The sequence below is a fragment of the Ranitomeya imitator genome, chromosome 5 (assembly GCF_032444005.1).
Source record: "Ranitomeya imitator isolate aRanImi1 chromosome 5, aRanImi1.pri, whole genome shotgun sequence".
Classification (NCBI taxonomy): Eukaryota; Metazoa; Chordata; class Amphibia; order Anura; family Dendrobatidae; genus Ranitomeya; species Ranitomeya imitator.
The window spans coordinates 494,698,108-494,722,155 of NC_091286.1; the positions used below are offsets into that span (position 1 = coordinate 494,698,108).

At 44.0% G+C, this 24,048-nt stretch overlaps 1 protein-coding gene across 2 annotated transcripts in view; it reads right to left on the minus strand.

The window, feature by feature from the left end:
• Positions 1–24,048, minus strand: part of SMC4 (structural maintenance of chromosomes 4) — a 164,155-nt gene that overhangs the window by 32,997 nt on the left and 107,110 nt on the right. For both annotated transcript variants that reach the window (XM_069727413.1, XM_069727414.1), the window contains 6 exons: positions 18,058–18,219; positions 17,749–17,974; positions 17,489–17,568; positions 17,255–17,407; positions 16,456–16,582; positions 13,162–13,351 (listed from right to left, as the gene is read on the minus strand). In XM_069727413.1, the coding sequence (XP_069583514.1) occupies positions 13,162–13,351; positions 16,456–16,582; positions 17,255–17,407; positions 17,489–17,568; positions 17,749–17,974; positions 18,058–18,219 (938 nt within the window). The remainder of the gene's footprint in view (positions 1–13,161; positions 13,352–16,455; positions 16,583–17,254; positions 17,408–17,488; positions 17,569–17,748; positions 17,975–18,057; positions 18,220–24,048) is intronic.

Consider the following 24,048-nt stretch of genomic DNA (forward strand, 5'->3'; position numbering starts at 1 on the left):
CGATGGGGACGCAGGATGCAGCAGTACATAAGGATGGGGACGCAGGATGCAGCAGTACATAAGGATGGGGACGCAGGATGGAGCAGCACATAAGGATGGGGACGCAGGATGGAGCAGCACATAAGGATGGGGACGCAGGATGCAGCATGAACATAAGGATGGGGACGCAGGATGCAGCATGAACATAAGGATGGGGACGCAGGATGCAGCATGAACATAAGGATGGGGACGCAGGATGCAGCAGCACATAAGGATGGGGACGCAGGATGCAGCAGTACATAAGGATGGGGACGCAGGATGCAGCAGCACATAAGGATGGGGACGCAGGATGCAGCAGCACATAAGGATGGGGACGCAGGATGGAGCAGCACATAAGGATGGGGACGCAGGATGGAGCAGCACATAAGGATGGGGACGCAGGATGCAGCAGCACATAAGGATGGGGACGCAGGATGCAGCAGCACATAAGGATGGGGACGCAGGATGGAGCAGCACATGACAGGATGGGGACGCAGGATGGGAGCAGCGCATCACAGGATGGGAGCAGCGCATCACAGGATGGGGACGCAGGATGGGAGCAGCGCATGACAGGATGGGGACGCAGGATGGGAGCAGCGCATGACAGGAAGGGGAACGCAGGATGGAGCAGCACATGACAGGATGGGGACGCAGGATGGAGCAGCACATGACAGGATGGGGACGCAGGATGGAGCAGCGCATGACAGGATGGGGACGCAGGATGAAGCAGCACATACCAGGATGGAGACAATATACCAATATAAATGCTCACCACCCGGCCGTAGAACGGGTTCAATAGCTAGTATAATATACACGTGTATACACATATACATACATACTTACATACACTACAGGATTTTGAAGCCGAAAATGATATTGTGTAAGAAGGTGTATATTCACATTAAGGTGATGATTTTTATTTTTGACTATAAGTATGATGTGGAAATATTTCAAGATTTCTGTTAAGATTTCCCAAGGTTCAAAAATGTCTAGTAAGAAACTCCCAATCACTGCCTCTACTTGTGGGACGTGACATATGGGAAAGAATTGCATCCGGCTTTGCATACTCTATTCAAACCGGTAATTTAACAGTAAACTAAACAAGATCTTTGTGGCAATCTTTGCCTAAAATGCAAGTATTGGTAATTTGCAAAAAATCATTAAAAAGTGTGGTTTGCATACTTTATGTCTAGCAAACTGGAAGCATTTACATAACTCAGGTATTTTAATAATGGACAAGCAAAATAAATTATTGTGTATGTATATATATATATATATACACGTGTGCGTGTTTGCGTGTGCATATACATATATACACTATAATATATATATACATATATACACACATACATACATACACACACATTATATATATATATATATATATATATATATATATATATATATATATATATATATATATATATATATATATATATATATATATATATATATATATATATATATATATATATATATATTTATTAGATCAGCCTGGAAGTGTGAAATGCACTGCAGCAAAAAAAAGAATGTTATTTCTTTGTTTATTTATTTTTTTTTTAAATTGTGAAAAGTCTTTTCAGAGGGTCATTTATTATTCAACCCCTCAACCCACCAGAATTCTGTTTGGTTCCCCTAAAGTATTAAGAAGTAGTTCAGGCACAAAGAACAATGAGCTTCACATGTTTGGATTAATTATCTCTTTTTCCAGCCTTTTCTGACTATTTAAGACCCTCCCCAAACTTGTGAACAGCACTCATACATGGTCAACATGGGAAAGACAAAGGAGCATTCCAAGGCCATCAGAGACAAGATCGTGGAGGGTCACAAGGCTGGCAAGGGGTACAAAACCCTTTCCAAGGAGTTGGGCCTACCTGTCTCCACTGTTGGGAGCATTATCCGGAAGTGGAAGGCTTATGGAACTACTGTTAGCCTTCCACGGCCTGGACAGCCTTTGAAAGTTTCCTCCCGTGCCGAGGCCAGGCTTGTCCGAAGAGTCAAGTCTAACCCAAGGACAACAAGGAAGGAGCTCCGGGAAGATCTCATGGCAGTGGGGACATTGGTTTCAGTCAATACCATAAGTAACGTACTCCACCGCAATGGTCTCCGTTCCAGACGAGCCCGTAAGGTACCTTTACTTTCAAAGCGTCATGTCAAGGCTCATCTACAGTTTGCTCATGATCACTTGGAGGACTCAGACTGACTGGTTCAAGGTTCTTTGGTCTGATGAGACCAAGATCGAGATCTTTGGTGCCAACCACACACGTGACGTTTGGAGACTGGATGGCACTGCATACGACCCCAAGAATACCATCCCTACAGTCAAGCATGGTGGTGGCAGCATCATGCTGTGGGGCTATCTCTCAGCCAAGGGGCCTGGCCATCTGGTCCGCATCCATGGGAAGATGGATAGCACGGCCTACCTGGAGATTTTGGCCAAGAACCTCCGTTCCTCCATCAAGGAGCTCAAGATTAAAGTCCACATGAGACACCCAAAGAACCTAGATAACTTGGAGAAGATCTGCATGGAGGAGTGGGCCAAGATAACTCCAGAGACCTGTGCCGGCCTGATCAGGTCTTATAAAAGACGATTATTAGCTGTAATTGCAAACAAAGGTTATTCCACAAAATATTAAACCTAGGGGTTGAATAATAATTGACCCACACTTTTATGTTTAAAATTTAACTGAGCAACAAAACTTTTTGGTTTGTAAGATTTATGCATCTGTTAATAAATCCTGCTCTTGTTTGAAGTTTGAAGGCTCTAACTTATTTGCATCTTATTAAACCTGCTAAATCTGCAGGGGGTTGAATACTACTTGTAGGATAGATATATATATAGTGATTAGTGTGCACGCTGCCCTCTGCCTGAACGTCAGTGCAGAGGACGGGGAAAACACAGTGGCACCAGGCGGTGGAACGCGGACAGGTGAATATAGCAAGTTCCGGGGGCCTGATAGGTGAGTATGTTATTTTTTTTAATCGCAGCAACAGCATATGGGGCAAATGTCTGTATGAGGCATCTTATGGGGCCATGTGCAGCATTATATGGGGCAAATATCTGTATGGGGCCATGTACATCATTATATGGGGCAAATATTTGTATGGAGCATCTTATGGGGCAATGTGCAGCATTATATGGGGCAAATATCTCTATGGGGCCATGTGCAGCATTATATGGGGCAAATATCTCTTTGGAGCATCTTATGGGGCCATAATCCACATTTGTGGAGCATTATATGGGGCAAATGTCTGTATGGAGCATCTTATGGGGTCATAATCAACATTTGTGCAGCATTTTAAGGGGCAAATTAATATGGAGCATCTTATGGGGTCCATCATAAACTGTATGGAGCATTACATGGGGCTCCTGATTCAATATGGATATTCAAAAACACGTAACCTACTGATGTCTCAATTTTACCGATATCTTTTTATTTTTGCAGTTTACCAGCAGCTGCTGCATTTTCCACCCTAGGCTTATACTCTATTCATTAAGTTCTCCCAGTTTTTTGTGGCAAAATTAGGGGTCTCGGCTTATACTCGGGTCGGCTTATACTAGAGTATGTGTGTGTGTGTGTGTCCGTACGTTCAGCTCATCCCAGGCGTCCGTACGTTCAGCCCACCCAGGCGTTTCTAACTAAAAGAGCCACCTTGTGCAGCACTAATGCTGCATTCTGACAACGTGGCTTAGTTCTTGTTCCTGCCACTGCTGAAAGAATCACTTTTATAAATGTGTCCCCTCATACCTTGAAATCGGCCGGGGGGGGGGGGGAGGTCTTTCCTCCCCAACACAGACGCACCACAGCCATCACTCAGGGCCTCTGCGCGCCGGGCGCCACCTGCTCCATTAGTGTCCCCGGCGCCTGCGCGCTGTAAGTTTGAAGGGCAGCGCAACTGCGTTTTCTTTATCGCTTCATTGGGGGACACAGGTAACCATGGGTATATGCTGCCGTCACTAGGAGGCTGACAGTATGCAAAAAAGGAAGATAGCTCCTCCTCCGCAGTATACACCCACCGACAGGCACAAAGTACCTCAGTTTAAGCTTAGTGTCTGTAGGAGGCAGACCTGGATCTGATCCCAGATCCATCTTTTCCTTTTCAGGTCACCTGTTGTGTTTTATTAATCTTTTTCCTTTGTCTTTCAGGTTCTTCAGCTTCAGGGTGTAATGTCTCACTCTGTTTTCCCGCACTTATCCGACCGAGAGAGCAGTGTGGTGTCACCCATATGGTCCACTCTCGGACCGCAGGCAGGACTTTATCCCCTGTCACCTTTACTGTTTGAGGAGGATTACTGGTGGCCAGTCCTTGCCTTTTCCCCTCCTCACCCCCTCTCCTTAGAGAGGGCTAAGAGGAAGATGGTGGTCACCAGCGGTGACCTCCCCCCTTCTTGTAAGGGGTTGATGCAGTCTTCTGCACCGTCCGGAGATGGTGCGGGAAGGAGGATCCCGGTTTCCAGTGACCCTCACCCAGCCTGAGGGCTCCTGATGTGATCAGCGTCAGTGAAGAGGGATTCGGGACTCACCTTTTACAGGTATGTCCCTTTCTCTGTCCCCGGCAGCCACCCGCCTGCCTCACTGTTTACCTGTGAAGAACTGCGCACAGAATATGGAGTCTCTGAACGACAGTGGCCATCTTTTTCTTCATGCTAGTGCTTCGTTAACACCCCCACATTAAGCGCGCATAAATTTTCGTCCACTTTTTTACCTATCAAGGGGCCTCCTCTCACTGCCCGATGCACTACTACGGCGGCACAGCCAATAGGAGGGCCCCTACTCCCCGATACCGTCAGACGTGGCCATACCAGACTAGGACCTTAAGGCCATTTTCCGGTCCTGTCATTGCAGGTGCCAACAAGGCATTGTATATCCTCTGTTATATTAGCTTCGGCTTTGGGCCTTCTCCCGGACTCTGTGTAGCTACACTCGCTTAGCGAGCCCTAGCCAATAAGCGATTGCCATCCGATTAGTCACTCCCCCTTGCTGGACTCTCGGCTAATTAGGGCACGCCATACGCTGAGGCCCCGTCTCCTAGCCTAATAAGAGAGTGTGTTTTCTCTATCCCTCTCTCCCGAGACGTCCCCCGCAGGGGAAACAGTGTATCTCTGCCTACTAAGTGTGCGAAGATTTGACAGCGTATGAAGAATCATGCAGTCACAGTCTAAAGGACACAACAGGCATCCATCACGAACCTGCACTGGATCTGGGGAACAGCCTGAGCAGTGACAGCGCCGTCTCTGTTATCAGGTAGGACCAGCCCAGACTGGTTAATTTCTCTCTTCACAGGGGTTTAGCTCTCCCCAGCTGTAGCCCTAGTCTATCACTTATGTCCAATCTCAGGGAGGCCCATTCCTGTCCCTATAATCCGCGAGGCCTGTGCCATCTGTAAAAGAAAAGTGGCATTTAGAGAAACCCTCTAACGCCCGAGATGAGAGCACTCCCCTCCCTTCGGAGTGGGCTGTTGCCATATCACAGTCGGTCTCAGATCTGACTAAAGTCCCGCAGTCCCAGGTCCTGGAGCGACCTCCACGCTTGTTTTCTGCCACCAGTGCTCCAAACACCTCTCACAGTGATTCGCACGCACCCGACCTTCACAGGGACAAATCGGGTACAAAGCAAAGGAAGCTGCTGGTCCCATTACTTTCTCCTGGATGCATTCCTCATCCCATGCCCCCTCCTTGGAGGCGATTTTTGGGGTCGGATATGGATTCCCAGTCTGAGTCTGATAAGGACCAGATCTGAAAGATGCAAGATGTGCTCAATAGCTTCATCTTGGCAAATTTCCAAAATTCTGAACCTAAGGAAGGACAAGGCACCCGCTCAGGAGCACTCCGTTGCTTTCTAAGGGGTAAAATGTCCTTCCCGGAGCTTTCCCTAATCTCAGGGAAGTTGTCATGATCATTTCTAAACACTGGGAACACTCTGAAAAGCGATTCCCAGGTAGGAAGAGGCTACACATCCTCTACTCCTTTAGCCCAGACCTTCTTGATAAAAGGGCAGAATCCCTAATGTGGATCCACTGGCTTCTTGCCTGTCTTCCAAGACAGCCTTGTCTCTACCGATCAGTGCATCGCTTAAGGATTCTACAGATAGACAGATTGAATCCTTTGCCAAGTCAGCCTTTGAAGCAGCTGGCATCTCCCTGTCCCATGTTTGCCTACACCTGGGTGTCAAAATCCAAGTCTGCCGGGGCAAGAATGATTACTCAGGGTATTCTAGCGGCAGCTTCTCCGGATGGGATGTCGATATGGCATATCAGATTGCCCATGCCGGCAAATATCTTGTCACCTCACCCTTTTGATGCGGCTGGTTGTTCCGCCACAGCTACCAGCAACATTCTTGCTCTACACTCCAAGGCTCTAAACCTTTTGGATCCAAGCTGGATCAAATAATTTCGGATGCCAATGGCGGGAAAAGCAAACCGCTTTGCCGGTCCAAGTCTAAAGGTCCTTTTAATAGGAAAAGGTTGTTCCAATCTCGAGAGATCGTGACTTCCAGCTACAAAACAGACTTTTCTTCTCCCCCAAGAAGAAGTTTCCTTCTGTTTCACCCGCCAAGTCATACGTCGCAGGACCCAGGAGTTCTTCGGGCATGCACAGGAGTGATCGTACCCATCCCCTGAAACGTACGTTTTTCGGGGTTCTACTCTATTCTTTTCATAGTCCTGAAGAAAGACAGACCGCTCCCTCCGTTTTTGGACCTCGAGCGGTTTACCTGTCATGTTCGGTTCTGTCTTTTCAGGACAGAGTCCCTACGTTCGGTTATCACTTCCATGGATTCGGGAGAATCCTTCACATTCCTGTTTGTGTTTAGCATCAGAGGTTCCTATGGTTTGCGATCCAGGAGGGTCTTTATCAGTTCACGGCCCTTCCTTTCGTCCTGGCCTCTGCTCCCAGACTAGTCACGTCATGGCAGCTTTCATGGACATCCTTCTCCCCAGGGTTTTTTTTTTATCATGCTTCCCTACTTGGACGATCTATCAAGGAGCACTCCCGCCAAGACTGCAACCAGAGTCTTCAGTTTACTCTGGTCCATCTCGGCTAGATTATAACAGAGAACTTCTCCCTCACCTTTGCTCAGCAGCTGGTGTTTCTAGGTATAAGGTTCGACACGACCCAAGCCCGTGTTTTCTTTCCAAAGGAGAGGTTTTTCATCCCTCTGCCTGGGGATCCGTACTCTAAAGCGTCCAGCTTCTCTCTTCGTACGGTCCTGCATGAGAGTTCTAGGGGAAAGAGACTGTCGCCATGGAAGCCGTTTCTTTTGCCCAGTTCCATGCCCGTCCTCTTCAGCTGGACATATGGTCGTCTCCCTGGATGATCCCGTGCTTCTACCTCTCAGGGTGAGGCAGTCCCTCACTTGGTGACGCTGTTGGCATCAGTCCTATGAAGGAAGTCCTTCCTCTCTGGTGGCAGTTCATCACCACCTACGCCAGTCTCCTCATTTGGGGAGAGGCTTTTTTCTTCGTCACACAGCGCAGGGCCACTGAACGCCTAAGAGGCCCCTCTCCCCGTCAATCTCCTGGAGATCAGGGCAATTTTTTCATTGCTCTTCGCCACTGGCATTCTCTCTTTCCAAGCCAGCCAGTCTGCATACAGCCAGACAACTCCACCGCCGAGGCTTACATAAACAAGTTATGATGGAGGTAACAAGGATTCTGCAAAGGGCAGAACGTCACATTTCTGCCATGTCAGCCGTGCACATTTCGAGGGTAGAAAGTCAGGCAGCCGATTTTCTGAGCCATCAGGGTCTCGCTTCGGGCGGGTGATTGCTCAGCCCTGCCGTCTTCATCCAGAGAAATGGGGCTCCTGGGATGTCGTCCTCATGGCGTCTCGGATAAACCACGAGATTCTTTGGTTTGTAGCCAGGTCCCGGGATCTGCTAGCCAGCAATTGAGATGCTCTAGTAATATCGTGGTCACAATTCCAACTGCCTTATCTTTTTCCATCTCTCCCCTTGTCCGCCTGTCGTGAAAAGGATAAAGGAAGAAGGGATCCCTATAATCCTGATAGCTCCGGACTGGCCAACAAGGGCCCGGTAAACATGTTCATAGACGCCCCTTGGAAGCTTCCAGGCCGTCCAGATTCTCTCTCTCAAGGTTCCCTCTTCCACCAGAGTTTATAGTCTCGAAGTTTAACAGCATGGCCGTTGAGACCAATCTGGTCATTCAGACCATTATTAGGGCCAGGAAACCAGCATCTTTGCATATCTGCTACAAACACTGATCGGACTTCTTCCGCTGGAGTGTGGACAAGGGTTTGGTCCCTATGTCCTTTGGAGGCATTCCGCGTTCAGGACAAACAGCCTTTTCCAGACGTGAAGGCTCTTCCGGGAGCGAAGGCTCACACTGCTCTGCGGTGGGGGCCTCCTGGGCTGTTCGTTACCAGAATTTGGCTTTCCAGATTGTAAGGCTGCAACCTGGCCGTCTTTGCACTCCTTTGCAAGTTTTTAAGGGGTTCATACCCATGCCTCGTCTGATGCAGGCCTGGGAAGGAAGGTACTGCAGGTGGCGGTTTTGCATCGGGTGACCCGAGTCCATTTTTTCCTTGAATCTTTTTGTTTCCCACCCTAGGGAATGCTTTGGTTACCTGTGTCCACCAATGAAGCGATAAAGAAAGAGGGATTTTTGGTACTCACCGTAAAATCTTTCTTGGAGCCTTCATTGGGGGACACAGCACCCTCCCTAACAGTTTATTCCATTATTTGGGTACATATGTTTTACCATTATTTGGTCTATGTGCCTTCGTTGTTGGATTGGTACATATGTTGAGTTTTTTGGTTGCTTCTCCTACTGTTCTAGCACTAACTGAGGTACTCTGTGCCTGTCGGTGGGTGTATACTGCGGAGGAGGAGCTATCTTCCTTTTTTCCATAGTGTCAGCCTCCTAGCGACAGCAGCATACACCCATGGTTACCTGTGTCCCTCAATGAAGGCTCCAAGAAAGATTTTACAGTGAGTACCAAAAATATCTCTTTTTCGGGCATGCGCAGTTGCGCTGCCCTTCGAACTTACAGCGCAGGCGCCAGGGACTCTAATGAAGGAAGAGGAGGCAGCGCGCAGAGGCACCGAGTGATGGCTGTGGGGCGTCTGTGTTAGGGGGGGAAAGACCTAAACCTTCCCCCCCGGCCGATTTCAAGGTGTGAGGAGCACATTATAAAAGCGATTCTTTCAGCAGTGGCAGGAACAAGAACTAAAAGAGCCACCTTGTCAGAATGCAGCATTAGTGCTGCACAAGGTGGCTCCTTTAGTTACAAACACGTGGGGGACGGACGGGTGGTGACAGGTTCCCTTTAATGAGTGGTGCAAGTGTCGCAGGCCTGAGGAACGAGAGGGGAGTTTTTTTTTTTAATAGCAGCATATGGGGCATATTACGCTATGGAGCATCTTATGGTGCCATAATCAACCTTTATGCAGCATTGTATGGGGGCAAATGTTTCTATAGAGCATCTTATGGGGCCATAATCAACCTTTGTGTAGCATTATATGGGGCATATTTTTCTATGGAGCATCTTAAGGAGCCCATCATGAACTGAATGGAGCATTATATGGGACTCCTGATTCAATATGGATACTCAAAAACACAACCTACTGATGCCTCAATTTTACTTTTATTGGTATCTATCTTTATTTTTGAAATTTACCAGTAGCTGCTGCATTTCCCACCCTAGGCTTATACTCTAGTCATTACATTTTCCCAATTTTTGTGGCAATACCCAAAAATATAAAATATATATATATATATATATATATATATATATATATATATATACACACATATACATATATATATATATATATATATATATATATATATATATATATATATATATATATATATATACATATATATATACATATATACATACAGTTAGGTCCATATATATTTGGACAGAGACAACATTTTTCTAGTTTTGGTTATAGACATTACCACAATGAATTTTAAACAAAACAATTCAGATGCAGTTGAAGTTCAGACTTTCAGCTTTCATTTGAGGGTATCCACATTAAAATTGGATGAAGGGTTTAGGAGTTTCAGCTCCTTAACATGTGCCACCATGTTTTTAAAGGGACCAAAAGTAATTGGACAATTGACTCCAAGGCTATTTCATGGACAGGTGTGGGCAATCCCTTCGTTATGTCATTCTCAATTAAGCAGATAAAAGGCCTGGAGTTGATTTGAGGTGTGGTGCATGCATTTGGAAGGTTTTGCTGTGAAGCAAACATGTGGTCAAAGGAGCTCTCCATGCAGGTGAAACAAGCCATCCTTAAGCTGCGAAAACAGAAAAAACCCATCAGAGAAATTGCTGCAATATTTGGAGTGGCAAAATCTACAGTTTGGTACATTCTGAGAAAGAAAGAAACCTCTGGTGAACTCATCAATGCAAAAAGACCTGGGCGCCCACAGAAGACAACAGTGGGGGATGATCGCAGAATAATCTCCATGGTGAAGAGAAATACCTTCACAACAGCCAACCAAGTGAACAACACTCTCCAGGAGGTAGGCGTATCAATATCCAAATCTTCCATAAGGAGAAGACTGCATGAAAGTAAATACAGAGGGTTCACTGCAGGGTGCAAGCAATTCGTAAGCATCAAGAATAAGAAGGCTAGACTGGACTTTGCTCAAAAAACATCTAAAAAAGCCAGCACAGTTCTGGAAGAACATTCTTTGGACAGATGAAACCAACATCAACCTCTACCAGAATGATGGAAAGAGAAAAGTATGGCGAAGGCATGGTACAGCTCATGATCCAAAGCATACCACATCATCTGTAAAACACGGTGGAGGCAGTGTGATGGCTTGGGCATGCATGGCTGCCAGTGGCACTGGGTCACTTGTGTTTATTGATGATGTGACACAGGACAGAAGCAGCCGAATGAATTCTGAGGTATTCAGAGACATACTGTGTGCTCAGATCCAGCAAAATGCAGCCAAACTGATTGGTCGTCATTTCATACTACAGATGGACAATGACCCAAAACATAAAGCCAAAGCAACCCAGGAGTTTCTTAAAGCAAAGAAGTGGAATATTCTTGAATGGCAAAGTCAGTCACCTGATCTCAACCCAATTGAGCATGCATTTCACTTGTTAAAGACTAAACTTCAGACAGAAAGGCCCACGAACAAACAGCAACCGAAAACCACCGCAGTGAAGGCCTGGCAGAGCTTCAAAAAGGATGAAACACAGCATCTGGTGATGTCCATGAGTTCAACACTTCAGGCAGTCATTGCCAAAAAAGGGTTTTCAATCCAAGTACTAAAAATGAACATTTTATTTAAAATTATTGAATCTGTCCAATTACTTTTGGTCCCTTTAAAAACAGGGTGGCACATGTTAAGGAGCTGAAACGCCTAAACCCTTCATCCAATTTTAATGTGGATACCCTCAAATGAAAGCTGAAAGTTTGAACTTCAACTGCATCTGAATTGTTTTGTTTAAAATTCATTGTGGTAATGTCTATAACCAAAATTAGAAAAATGTTGTCTCTGTCCAAATATATACGGACCTAACTGTATATACATATATACCGTATATACTCGAGTATAAGCCGAGATTTTCAGCCCAAATTTTTGGGCTGAAAGTGCCCCTCTCGGCTTATACTCGAGTCAATGTGGGTGGCAGGGTCGGCGGGTGAGGGGGTGAGGGCGCTGAGGTATACTTACCTAGTCCCAGCGATCCTCGCGCTGTCCCTGCCTTCCTCCCCGTCTTCTGTGCTGCTTCTTCCTCTCTTCAGCGGTCACGTGGGACCGCTCATTAGAGATATGAATAAGCGGCTCCACCTCCCATAGGGGCGGAGCCGCCTATTCAGTCCTCTAATCGGCGGTGCCGGTGACCGCTGACAGGAAGAGCTGCGGCACCGAAGACCAGGCAGAGGGACAGCGCGAGGATCGCCAGGACTAGGTGAGTATGTCATATTCACCTGTCCTCGTTCCAGCCGCCGGGCGTCGCTCCATCTTCCCGGCCGGCGCCTCCATCTTCCCGACGTCTGCGCTCTGACTGTTCAGGCAGAGGGCGCGATGACGCATATAGTGTGCGCGGCGCCCTCTGCCTGATCAGTCAGAGCAGAGACGCCGGGAAGATGGAGGCGCCGGAACGAGACGCCGGGAGCTGCAATCAAGGGAGGGGAGTATGTGTTTTTTTTTTTTTTATTGCAGCAGCGGCGGCGGCAGAGATTTCTATGGGGCACAATGAACGGTGCAGGGAGCAGAGCTGTGTATATATGTGGGACATGCAGGGAGCAGAGCTGTGTATATATGTGGGACATGCAGGGAGCAGAGCTGTGTATATATGTGGGACATGCAGGGAGCAGAGCTGTGTATATATGAGGGACATGCAGGCGGCAGAGCTGTGTATATATGTGAGACATGCAGGCGGCAGAGCTGTGTATATATGTGGGACATGCAGGGAGCAGAGCTGTGTATATATGTGGGACATGCAGGGAGCAGAGCTGTGTATATATGTGGGACATGCAGGGAGCAGAGCTGTGTATATATGAGGGACATGCAGGCGGCAGAGCTGTGTATATATGTGAGACATGCAGGCGGCAGAGCTGTGTATATATGTGGGACATGCAGGGAGCATATGGCACCGTATATGGCACAGCAATGGGGCACAATGAACGGTGCAGAGCACCGTATATGGCACAGCAATGGGGCACAATGAACGGTGCAGAGCACCGTATATGGCACAGCAACGGGGCACAATGAACGGTGCAGAGCACCGTATATGGCACAGCAATGGGGCACAATGAACGGTGCAGAGCACCGTATATGGGCACAGCAATGGGGCACAATGAACGGTGCAGAGCACTATATGGGGCACAGCTATGGGGAAATAATGAACGGTGCAGAGCACTATATGGCACAGCTATGGGGAAATAATGATCTATTTTTATTTTTGAACTTCACCGGTAAATGCTGCATTTCCACCCTAGGCTTATACTCGAGTCAATAAGTTTTCCCAGTTTTTTGTGGCAAAATTAGGGGGGTCGGCTTATACTCGAAAATATATAAATATATATATATATATATATATATATATATATATATATATATATATATATATATATATATATATATACACACACACACATTTTATATCGGAAACATTCCTTGGTAGCTCTTTAAACTACTGCTGCAATTTACCTGTCTGCAGTCTTGATTGACACTTGAGCTTTTGTTGTTGAGGACACACATTCATCCATCTCCTTGTTAATCTTATCCAGTTTATCTTGCTGCGCTTTCAACTTGTGGTTGTTAATATCAACTATAAGTTTGTGAAGTCTCTTTACTTCAGTTTCTACTTTCATAGCCTTTCCAGATGCATTCTCAAATTCTTTAAATTAAAAAAATTAAATCAGAGGCTGACATATATAAAGCAACAAAATTAATGCAAAGTAATACACAAATATTTTCATTACAATAAGTGAAAATTCTAGTTGACAGGGACCCAGTCACCCCCAGAAACATTGTATCTTGCTATACACTGTGTGCTGAATTATTAGGCAAGTTGTATTTTATTATTATTATTTATTTATATAGCACCATTAATTCCATGGTGCTGTACATGAGAAGGGGTTACATCAAAATACAAATATCACTTACAGTAAACAAAACTAACAATGACAGACTGATACAGAGGAGCGAGGACCCTGCCCTTGCGGGCTTACATTCTACGGGATTATGGTGAAGGAGACAGTAGGTCGAGGGTTGCAGTAGCTCCAATGGTATTGAGGTGGCTGTGTGGTCTTTACAGGCGGTAAGCTTCCTTGAAGAGGTGGGTTTTCAGGTTTCTTTTAAAGGATCCAAAAGTAGTGGATAACCGGATGTGTTGGGGCACTGAATTCCAGAGGATGGGTGATATTCGGGAGAAGTCTTGAAGGCGATTGAGTGAGGAGCGAATAAGCGTAAAGGAGAAGAGGAGGTCTTGGGAGGACCGGAAATTACGTGAGGGAAGATAGAGATATTAGTGTGGAAATATACGGAGGAGAAAGATTATGGATGGCTTTGTAGGTCAGTGTTAGTAATTTAAACTGGATACGCTGGGAAATTGGGAGCCAGTGAAGGGATTTGCAAAGAGGGGAAGCAGGAGTGTAGCGAGGAGAGAGATTAATTAGTCGGGCAGAGGAGTTATGGATGGACTGGAGGGGTGCGAGAGTGTTAGAAGGTAGGCTACAGAGGAGGATGTTACAGTAGTCCAGGCAGGAGATGATTAGGGCATGCACAAGCATTTTGGTAGAGTGTGGGTTGAGGAAAGGACGTATTTTAGAGGATTATTTTTTATTATTGATCAACAACTATGTTCTCAATCAACCCCAAAGACTCTAATATCAAAGCTTAATATTTTTGGAAGTTGGAGTGGGTTGTTTTTAGATTTGGCTAACTTAGGAGGATAAAAACCAAACCAAATAGAATCAGAGCATATAACTAATTACAACCAGAAAGAACAAAAAAATGCCCCTAAAATATAACTTTTATTGAGTCAGGTAAAAACGACCTATTAGGGTCAGGAGACAGTATTAATTAACCATATAACTTAACACTAAAAGGATAGAGGTATATAGGTGAGGGGGTGCTCTCTCGCTAACTCACCCTACCTTACCGCGGAGGTTGGCACCCTAAATTCGACATGGCGCCCCCACTTGACGACGGCTCTCCCTTAAGACCCTAGCGGGGACTACCAAAGAAAACACCACCACCAATAAATAAAATAAAGTGCTAATGTGCTTTAAAGTGCTTAAATAACACCTGCATAGGTATATATCGGTTTTCTCATATACCAATTATTTTATTTCAGGATTCTTGTTGATATGAGTCCTGATGCCTTATAACTAAGGTGCAGTTTGTGAGCAGAGATCGATGATGTTTTTGATATGTGCCTTATATTAAAAAGATATGGACTGATACATCTCATCTCAGAATAGATACAGGCTGATAGGTCTTATCTCATTAGCTATGGATATTAAACAGTGTACAAGGAGAGAGATAACCAATGCGGGACAGTAGCACTATTGCTGGTTCATTAAATGTTATATTCCCAAAAACAAATAGATAATATATCCACACAATGTAGAGGCACCGTCACGTTCACGGATGCTTGTGAAGTATTATTAAACACCACAGAATTAGTATACCATAGGAAGAATATAACCAGCTAGTGATTCAATTCATACCATGGTCAGACTGCCCAATATCATAAATCACAATGTAGCCACAGCTATAAAGGCACAAATATGCTCACAAATGCTCAGTCAAAGATAATAATAGATACCCAGTTATATAGCACACTGCAGGAATATAGGTGATCCATAGTTAGATCATGGTCATAGAAAAAAATAGTACAGATAGTACTTATCAATTTGTTGCCCATCCCGATGCTTTTCCCCCCGGAATGTAAGCCGGGGTTCATCAGGGGACCAGAAAAGGGCTTGTTTCCCGAACCGGGGGCTGCTACAATGCGCTGCACCTCGTCCTGACCGCTCACTATGAAGGGTACCCTTATATAGGGTTTTGATGTCAGACAACACCCATCCTCATTACAGAGATGCACATCACCTGATTTACTGAATTGTTAGTTGGCTCTCAAGCATGAACAGCTTGGAGTAGGACAACATGTATAAAAAGTATCATGTGATCAAAATACAACTTGCCTAATAATTCTGCACACAGTGTAGATGGGTAATTTATAAGTAAATCGTATTTAAGGAGTAAAAGTTGCCTTATTTTCATGTGTACTATTGATTTATGGGGAAAAAAAGTGAAAATATGAATGTTTGCAGTAAGCCTCATCAGAGAAATCTGCTGCCTTCTCCTGGATTGATTATTCATTCTTAAAAATTTACAGGTTCTTCAGTGAACCCAGATTTTCTCATTACTGAGACAGGAGATGACACTGTCATTTTGGGAGAACTTGCAGCAGAATCTCTGTCAGCCTTTTGCTCTTTCCCACTCCCCTCTGCAGCTACAGGTAGAAAATGTTATATTCTTCTTGAAGCCACTTGTTTCCAGTCATCAGGGAGATGCAGGGGGATTTAACAGTCACTGCTCACACAGAGAGCACTGTGTTATTACTTTCTAGCAAATTGACTGACAGCTCAGCACACACGCTGTACACAAATATCTCAAAGCAGGCTGTCAATCAATGGGGATTGATTACAGCCACCAAATAGTGAGCGGTAACTAACAGCTTTAAATCCTCCTGCAGACCCTGCTCGAGTAGGAGTGTCAGACATTATTTAAATGTTATTACGACTATCTGCAAGTAGTTTTTCTTTTTTAGTTAACAGGTTCACTTTAAAAGTATTTCCATCTCCTGAAATTCACATACACATTTCAGCACACCTACACATATACATAAACTTACAGATCAGACTCAATCCACATAGAATTGCAGAGGTTTTTGACCAAGAATATGCTAGCAAACCTATGGCCAACAAATACCTTTTCGAAATGTTTCCAATGCTTTTTCCATTTGAGTTTGTTGCTTTTTGTCTGGTGCAGCCGTTGTTACATTGACCTCAAACTCTTTAACTTGTGCTTTCAGGTGTACTTCTTGTTCAGAAAGACTCTGAAAAGTATCAATAATGTCACACTCTGTAGATTTTAATTTTAAAAGGAGTTGTCCACCACTACTGACAACCCCTAATTAATCCCCATGTTTCCACCCAATAAAGTAATAACACCTACATTCACCTCTGGTGCTGGCTCTCTAGGAGAGCGCATGACATTATTATGTCACTTCATTCCTCTGATCAATCAGCGCTGGCTTCACTCTCTCCTCCTACTGATGCAATGGACATCTGGAGGAAGTCAGAGCTGTAGCTGCTCTCACTGCTTCAGATTTGTCTGAAGGAAGGGAAAGTGAAGCCAGCACTGATTGGCTGATTGAATGACCTAAGAAAAACCTACTAGCCTTTGGAGAGCCAGTGCCAACACTACAGGACCAGCAACGGAAACGAGTATAGGTATTACTTCACTGGGGTGGGGTTGTGGGGACGTAGGGTTTGAGAAGGGGTTTGCCCAAGTAGCAGACAACCCTTTTAATTACTAAAATAATGGCAAATTATTCCACTGATTTACACACATGCTCAGTCATAAAACACTTGGCACAATTTCATAAACCCACCCCACGAGGTACCCATGCAATAACAGGGAGAACAAACAATATGCCTTGAGATTTAAATGCAGGATGTTAGCCATTACGATCAAAGCAACATGCTGCCTCATTTTCCATATTTACCTGCAGATTGGCAGTGTACTTCTGAAATGTATTTTTCATCTCTCTGGTTAAAGGACGCAGTTTAGCCAGCTCTTCCTCAAGACGTACCTTGCGATCTTGTATAGCTGTAGCTTTCTCAGTGTCTGACTTAAGCTTAGCCTCCATCTTTTGAAACTAAGACATTTTTTTCTAATGTAAATGTGTTTTATTAAATAATGATCACGCAATATAAACATTTGGATGACAAATTCTAACCTGTTCCTCTGAAAATTCAACAATGACAGAATTTCCCATTCTACCTTTCATCACTTTGCCACCACCACCAGTCATTGTACCTGGGAAACAGCCAAAAAAAAACATTTATTTTATGCCATGCTTTTAAAAGTTTCCAAGGTTTCTTAAGATCATTTTTTTAAACTTTAAATATGTAAGGATAAACTACAGACTTCCTCAGAAATCACAAAGATTCAATCAACTACTTAGGCTTCGAAAAATTAGTAGAAAGACAAAATTACCTGACTGCTCTATTATCTGGCCTTGTAAAGTCACCACTCGCCATCTCCTGTCTTTCTGAAAGGCTACTCTGGTTGCCTGATCCAAATTATCTGCAACAAGTGTATCCCTTAAAGCAAAGTAGAAAGCTGGTCTTATGTGATCATCTTTAACTTTCACCATGTCAAACAAGCGAGGAATGTTCTCTGGAGTCTGAATAGCATTTATTTTTTTTTCCCAAATCTTCATCTACAAAATAAAAATTATTCATTCATTTATAATGCAGAAGTGAATGGAAACTCTCTTCCTTTATTTTACAGGTTAAATGCTACCTTGTCTAAGCCGATGAATGTTGCTACGCCAACATTTTGTTTCTTTAGGAAATTAACACACTCTTGTGCTGTATCAATAGTATCCACAACAATATTATCAAGGGCTCCGCATGAGGATGAAATGGCAACATCATATTTTTCATTAATTGCTCCAAGGTCACCCTAGTGGAAAATTATTAATAATTAGTTGAAAGACAAACAGCAGACCATTGAAAGTTAAGGCAATATGGGCATTAACCACAAACGTAAAACACAACCTTATAAAAGTTGGATTAACCCCTTCACGCGGCAGCCCTTTTTCTTTTTTGTTTGTTTTTTGCTCCCATTCTTCCCAGAGCCATAACTTTTTTTATTTTTCTATCAATGTGGCCATGTGAGGGCTTGTTTTTTTGTGGGACGAGTTGTACTTTTGAACGACACCATTGGTTTTACCATATCGTGTACTTGAAAACGGGAAAACAATTCCAAGTGCGGTGAAATTGAAAAAAAAAAAAAAAAAAAAAAAAACACCCTTTTTTTAGATTTTTTTTTTATACCATGTTCACCAAATGCTAAAATGCCATTATGATTTCCCAGGTTATTATGAGATCGTAGATACCCAACATGTATAGGTTAATTATTTAAATGGTGGGAAAAAAAACCAGTTTTTAAAAAAAATAAATTTTTTTTTTTTTTTTTTTTTAGAGTCTTCCGTTTTCGTGATCTGGGGCTGTGCGAGTGCTTATTTTTTGCGAGCTGAGATTTTTAATGATACCATTTCTATTGTTTGCTTGGGGTTATCCTATAGCTACTCACTATGTCATTGAACATGCTATCCTATAATCAATCGGAAGCGGAATCCATTTTGGCTCAGGTGAACATACCGAGCCAATTCTTGCATACTTCAACTGATCAATTGAAGACGCGTGATCTGGAGAGGATTTATCGACGGAAGACTGCATTACAATTGCACTATGTTACATTGGCTGAATATCATAAGGTTCAGCGTATACCGCGGGGTCTCCGTGTTTCTCTCAGACCTACTCTTTTTTCTGAGAAAATGGACTTTTGTGAGAAATTCGAAGCTATCCTTAACAAGTGCTCTATGGACTTAATTCTCCTGACGGTTGACTATCTACATAAGGAAATTCCTATTATTGAGAGTGAAATTGCGAGTATAGAATCGCAACTCCGCAACACTATGTCACAGGATGAATTCAATAAAATTAAAACCCAAAATGACAAAGCGATGGTTGAATTTCAGTCACAATTACAGGAACGTAAAAGACTTAAGTTTATCCGGGATTCGGAGGATTACCAACGGGGTGAAGTGTATCGATGGACTAATTCAGAAACAGCTGAGAGGAGACCTCCTAGACGGTGGAACTCTTCCTTTTCATCAGGCTCTGAAAGCGATGGCTCCCGCTCCTCCTTTCGCTCGCATCAGGGACGTGGACGGAACTCTAGGAATAGGGGCAATAGACAGAACCCTTCCGGGACGGAATCTTCAACTACACGTATGCAGACCCGTTCTCAGGTATCAAATGATCAACTTGTGTACAACATCTCGTCACATGTTCTCTCTTCTATGGAACTATATGTTTTACAAAAAGGTCTGTCTTTTTGCCCTACTCCACCATTCAACGACTTTATCCTAGATCAAGAGCTCAGCCGTTTCTTTAGATCTCTCCGCCTGAAGGTTCACTTCTCTAATGTTATTTCACCTCCTATGACAACAGTATCGTCTATCGATACGGATTGTATTACTGACAATGTCACTGATACCACTCTTTCTCTTAGAAAATTGAATCTGGTACAACGCAGTATGTTTTCTCCTCCCAGGACTTACCATCCTGTTGAGACATTTGTTTCACTTGTTAACCCCTTCATGACCCAGCCTATTTTGACCTTAAAGACCTTGCCGTTTTTTGCAATTCTGACCAGTGTCCCTTTATGAGGTAATAACTCAGGAACGCTTCAATGGATCCTAACGGTGCTGAGATTGTTTTTTCGTGACATATTGGGCTTCATGATAGTGGTAAATTTAGGTCAATAAATTCTGTGTTTATTTGTGATAAAAACGGAAATTTGGCGAAAATTTTGAAAATTTCGCAATTTTCACATTTTGAATTTTTATTCTATTAAACCAGAGAGTTATGTGACACAAAATAGTTAATAAATAACATTTCCCACATGTCTACTTTACATCAGCACAATTTTGGAAACAAAATTTTTTTTTGCTAGGAAGTTATAAGGGTTAAAATTTGACCAGCGATTTCTCATTTTTACAACGAAATTTACAAAACCATTTTTTTTAGGGACCACCTCACATTTGAAGTCAGTTTGAGGGGTCTATATGGCTGAAAATACCCAAAAGTGACACCATTCTAAAAACTGCACCCCTCAAGGTGCACAAAACCACATTCAAGAAGTTTATTAACCCTTCAGGTGCTTCACAGCAGCAGAGGCAACATGGAAGGAAAAAATTAACATTTAAATTTTTAGTCACAAAAATGATATTTCAGCAACAATTTTTTTATTTTCCCAATGGTAAAAGGAGAAACTGAACCACGAAAGTTGTTGTCCAATTTGTCCTGAGTACGCTGATAACTCATATGTGGGGGTAAACCACTGTTTGGGCGCACGGCAGGGCTTGGAAGGGAACGAGTGCCATTTGACTTTTTGAATGAAAAATTGGCTGCACTCTTTAGCGGACACCATGTCACGTTTGGAGAGCCCCCGTGTGCCTAAAAATTGGAGCTCCCCCACAAGTGACCCCATTTTGGAAACTAGACGCCCCAAGGAACTTATCTACATGCATAGTGAGCCCTTTAAGCCCCCATGTGCTTCACAAATTGATCTGTAAAAATGAAAAAGTACTTTTTTTTCACAAAAAAATTCTTTTAGCCTCAATTTTTTCATTTTCACATGGACAACAGGATAAAATGGATCCTAAAATTTGTTGGGCAATTTCTCCTGAGTACATTGATACCTCACATGTGGAGGTAAACCACTGTTTGGGCACATGGTAAGGCTCGGAAGGGAAGGAGCGCCATTTGACTTTTTGAATGAAAAATTATCTCCATCGTTAGCGGACACCATGTCGCATTTGGAGAGACCCTGTGTGCCTAAACATTGGAGCTCCCCCACAAGTGACCCCATTTTGGAATCTGGACCCCCCAAGGAACTTATCTAGATGCCTAGTGAGCACTTTAAACCCTCAGGTGCTTCACAAATTGATCCGTAAAAATGAAAAAGTACTTTTTTTTCACAAAAAATTTATTTTCGCCTCAATTTTTTCATTTTCACATGGGCAATAGGATAAAATGGATCCTAAAATTTGTTGGGCAATTTCTCCCGAGTACACTGATACCTCATATGTGGGGGTAAACCACTGTTTGGGCACACGGCAGGGCTTGGAAGGGAAGGCGCGCCTTTTGACTTTTTGAATGGAAAATTAGCTCCAATTGTAAGCGGACACCATGTCGCGTTTTGGAGAGCCCCTGTGTGCCTATGCATTGGAGCTCCCCCACAAGTGACCCCATTTTGGAAACTAGACCCCCCAAGGAACTTATCTAGATGCATACTGAGCACTTTAAACCCCCAGGTGCTTCACAGAAGTTTATAATGCAGAGCCATGAAAATAAAAAATAATTTTTCTTTTCTCAAAAATGATTTTTTAGCCTGGAATTTCCTATTTTGCCATTGGTAATAGGAGAAATTGGACCACAAATGTTGTTGTCCAGTTTGTCTTGAGTACGCAGATACCCCATATGTGGGGGTAAACCACTGTTTGGGCGCACGGCAGGGCTCAGAAGGGAAGGCATGCCATTTGGCTTTTTAAATGGAAAATTAGCTCCAATCATTAGCGGACACCATGTCGCGTTTGGAGAGCCCCTGTGTGCCTAAACATTGGAGATCCCCCACAAATGACCCCATTTTGGAAACTAGACCCCCAAAGGAACTAATCTAGATGTGTGGTGAGCACTTTGAACCCTCAAGTGCTTCACAGAAGTTTATAACGCAGAGCCATGAAAATTAAAAAAAAAAATTCTTTTCTCAAAAATGATTTTTTAGCCCGCTTTTTTTTATTTTCCCAAGGGTAACAGGAGAAATTTGACCTCAAAAGTTGTTGTCCAGTTTCTCCTGAGTACGCTGATACCCCATATGTGGGGGTAAACCACTGTTTAGGCACATGCTGGGGCTCGGAAGTGAAGTAGTGACGTTTTGAAATGCAGACTTTGATGGAATGCTCTGCGGGCATCACGTTGCGTTTTCAGAGCCCCTGATGTCGCTAAACAGTAGAAACCCCCCACAAGTGACCCCATTTTGGAAACTAGACCCCGAAAGGAACTTATCTAGATGTGAGGTGAGCACTTTGAACCCCCAAGTGCTTCACAGAAGTTCCTAACACAGAGCAGTGAAAATAATAAATACGTTTTCTTTCCTCAAAAATAATTTTTTGCCCAGAATTTTTTATTTTCCCAAGGGTTACAGGAGAAATTGGACCACAAAAGTTGTTGTCCAGTTTGTCCTGAGTACGCTGATACCCCATGTGTGGGGGTAAACCACTGTTTGGGCACACGTCGGGGCTCAGAAGGGAAGTAGTGACTTTTGAAATGCAGACTTTGATGGAATGGTCTGCGGGCGTCACGTTGCGTTTGCAGAGCCCCTGGTGTGCCTAAACAGTAGAAACCCCCCACAAGTGACCCCATTTTGGAAACTAGACCCCCAAAGGAACTTATCTAGATATGTGGTGAGCACTTTTAACCCCCAAGTGCTTTACAGAAGTTTATAACACAGAGCCGTGAAAATAATAAATACGTTTTCTTTCCTCAAAAATAATTTTTTAGCCCAGAATTTTTTATTTTCCCAAGGGTTACAGGAGAAATTGGACCACAAATGTTGTTGTCCAGTTTGTCCTGAATACGCTGATACCCCATGTGTGGGGGTAAACCACTGTTTGGGCACACGTCGGGGCTCAGAAGGGAAGTAGTGACTTTTGAAATGCAGACTTTGATGGAATGGTCTGCGGACGTCACATTGCATTTGCAGAGCCCCTGATGTGCCTAAACAGTAGAAACCCCCCACAAGTGACCCCATTTTGGAAACTAGACCCCGCAAGGAACTTATCTAGATATGTGGTGAGCACTTTGAACTCCCAAGTGTTTCACAGACGTTTACAACGCAGAGCCGTGAAAATAAAAAATAATTTTTCTTTCCTCAAAAATGATGTTTTAGCAAGCATTTTTTTATTTTCACAAGGGTAACAGGAGAAATTGGACCCCAGTAATTGTTGCGCAGTTTGTCCTGAGTATGCTGGTACCCCATATGTGGGGGTAAACCACTGTTTGGGCGCACGTCGGGGCTCGGAATTGAGGGAGCACCATTTGACTTTATGAATACAAGATTGGCTGGAATCAATGGTGGCACCATGTTGCGTTTGGAGACCCCTGATGTGCCTAAACAGTGGAAACCCCTCAATTCTACCTCCAACACTAACCCCAACACACCCCTAACCCTAATCCCAACTGTAGCCATAACAGTAATCACACCCCTAACCACAACCCTAATTCCAACCCTAACCCTAAGGCTATGTGCCCACGTTGCGGATTCGTGTGAGATTTTTCAGCATCATTTTTGAAAAATCCGCGGGTAAAGGGCACTGCGTTTTACCTGCGGATTTACCGTGGATTTCCAGTGTTTTTTGTGCGGATTTCACCTGTGGATTCCTATTGAGGAACAGGTGTAAAACGCCGCGGAATCCGCACAAAGAATTGACATGCTGCGGAAAATACAACGCAGCATTTCCGCGTGGTTTTTTCCGCACCATGGGCACAGCGGATTTGGTTTTCCATATGTTTACATGGAACTGCAAACCTGATGGAACACTGCTGCGAATCCGCAGCGGCAAATCCGCTGCAGATCCGCAGCAAAATCTGCACCGTGTGCACATAGCTTAATTCTAAAGGTATGTGCACACGCTGCGGAAAACGCTGCAGATCCGCAGCA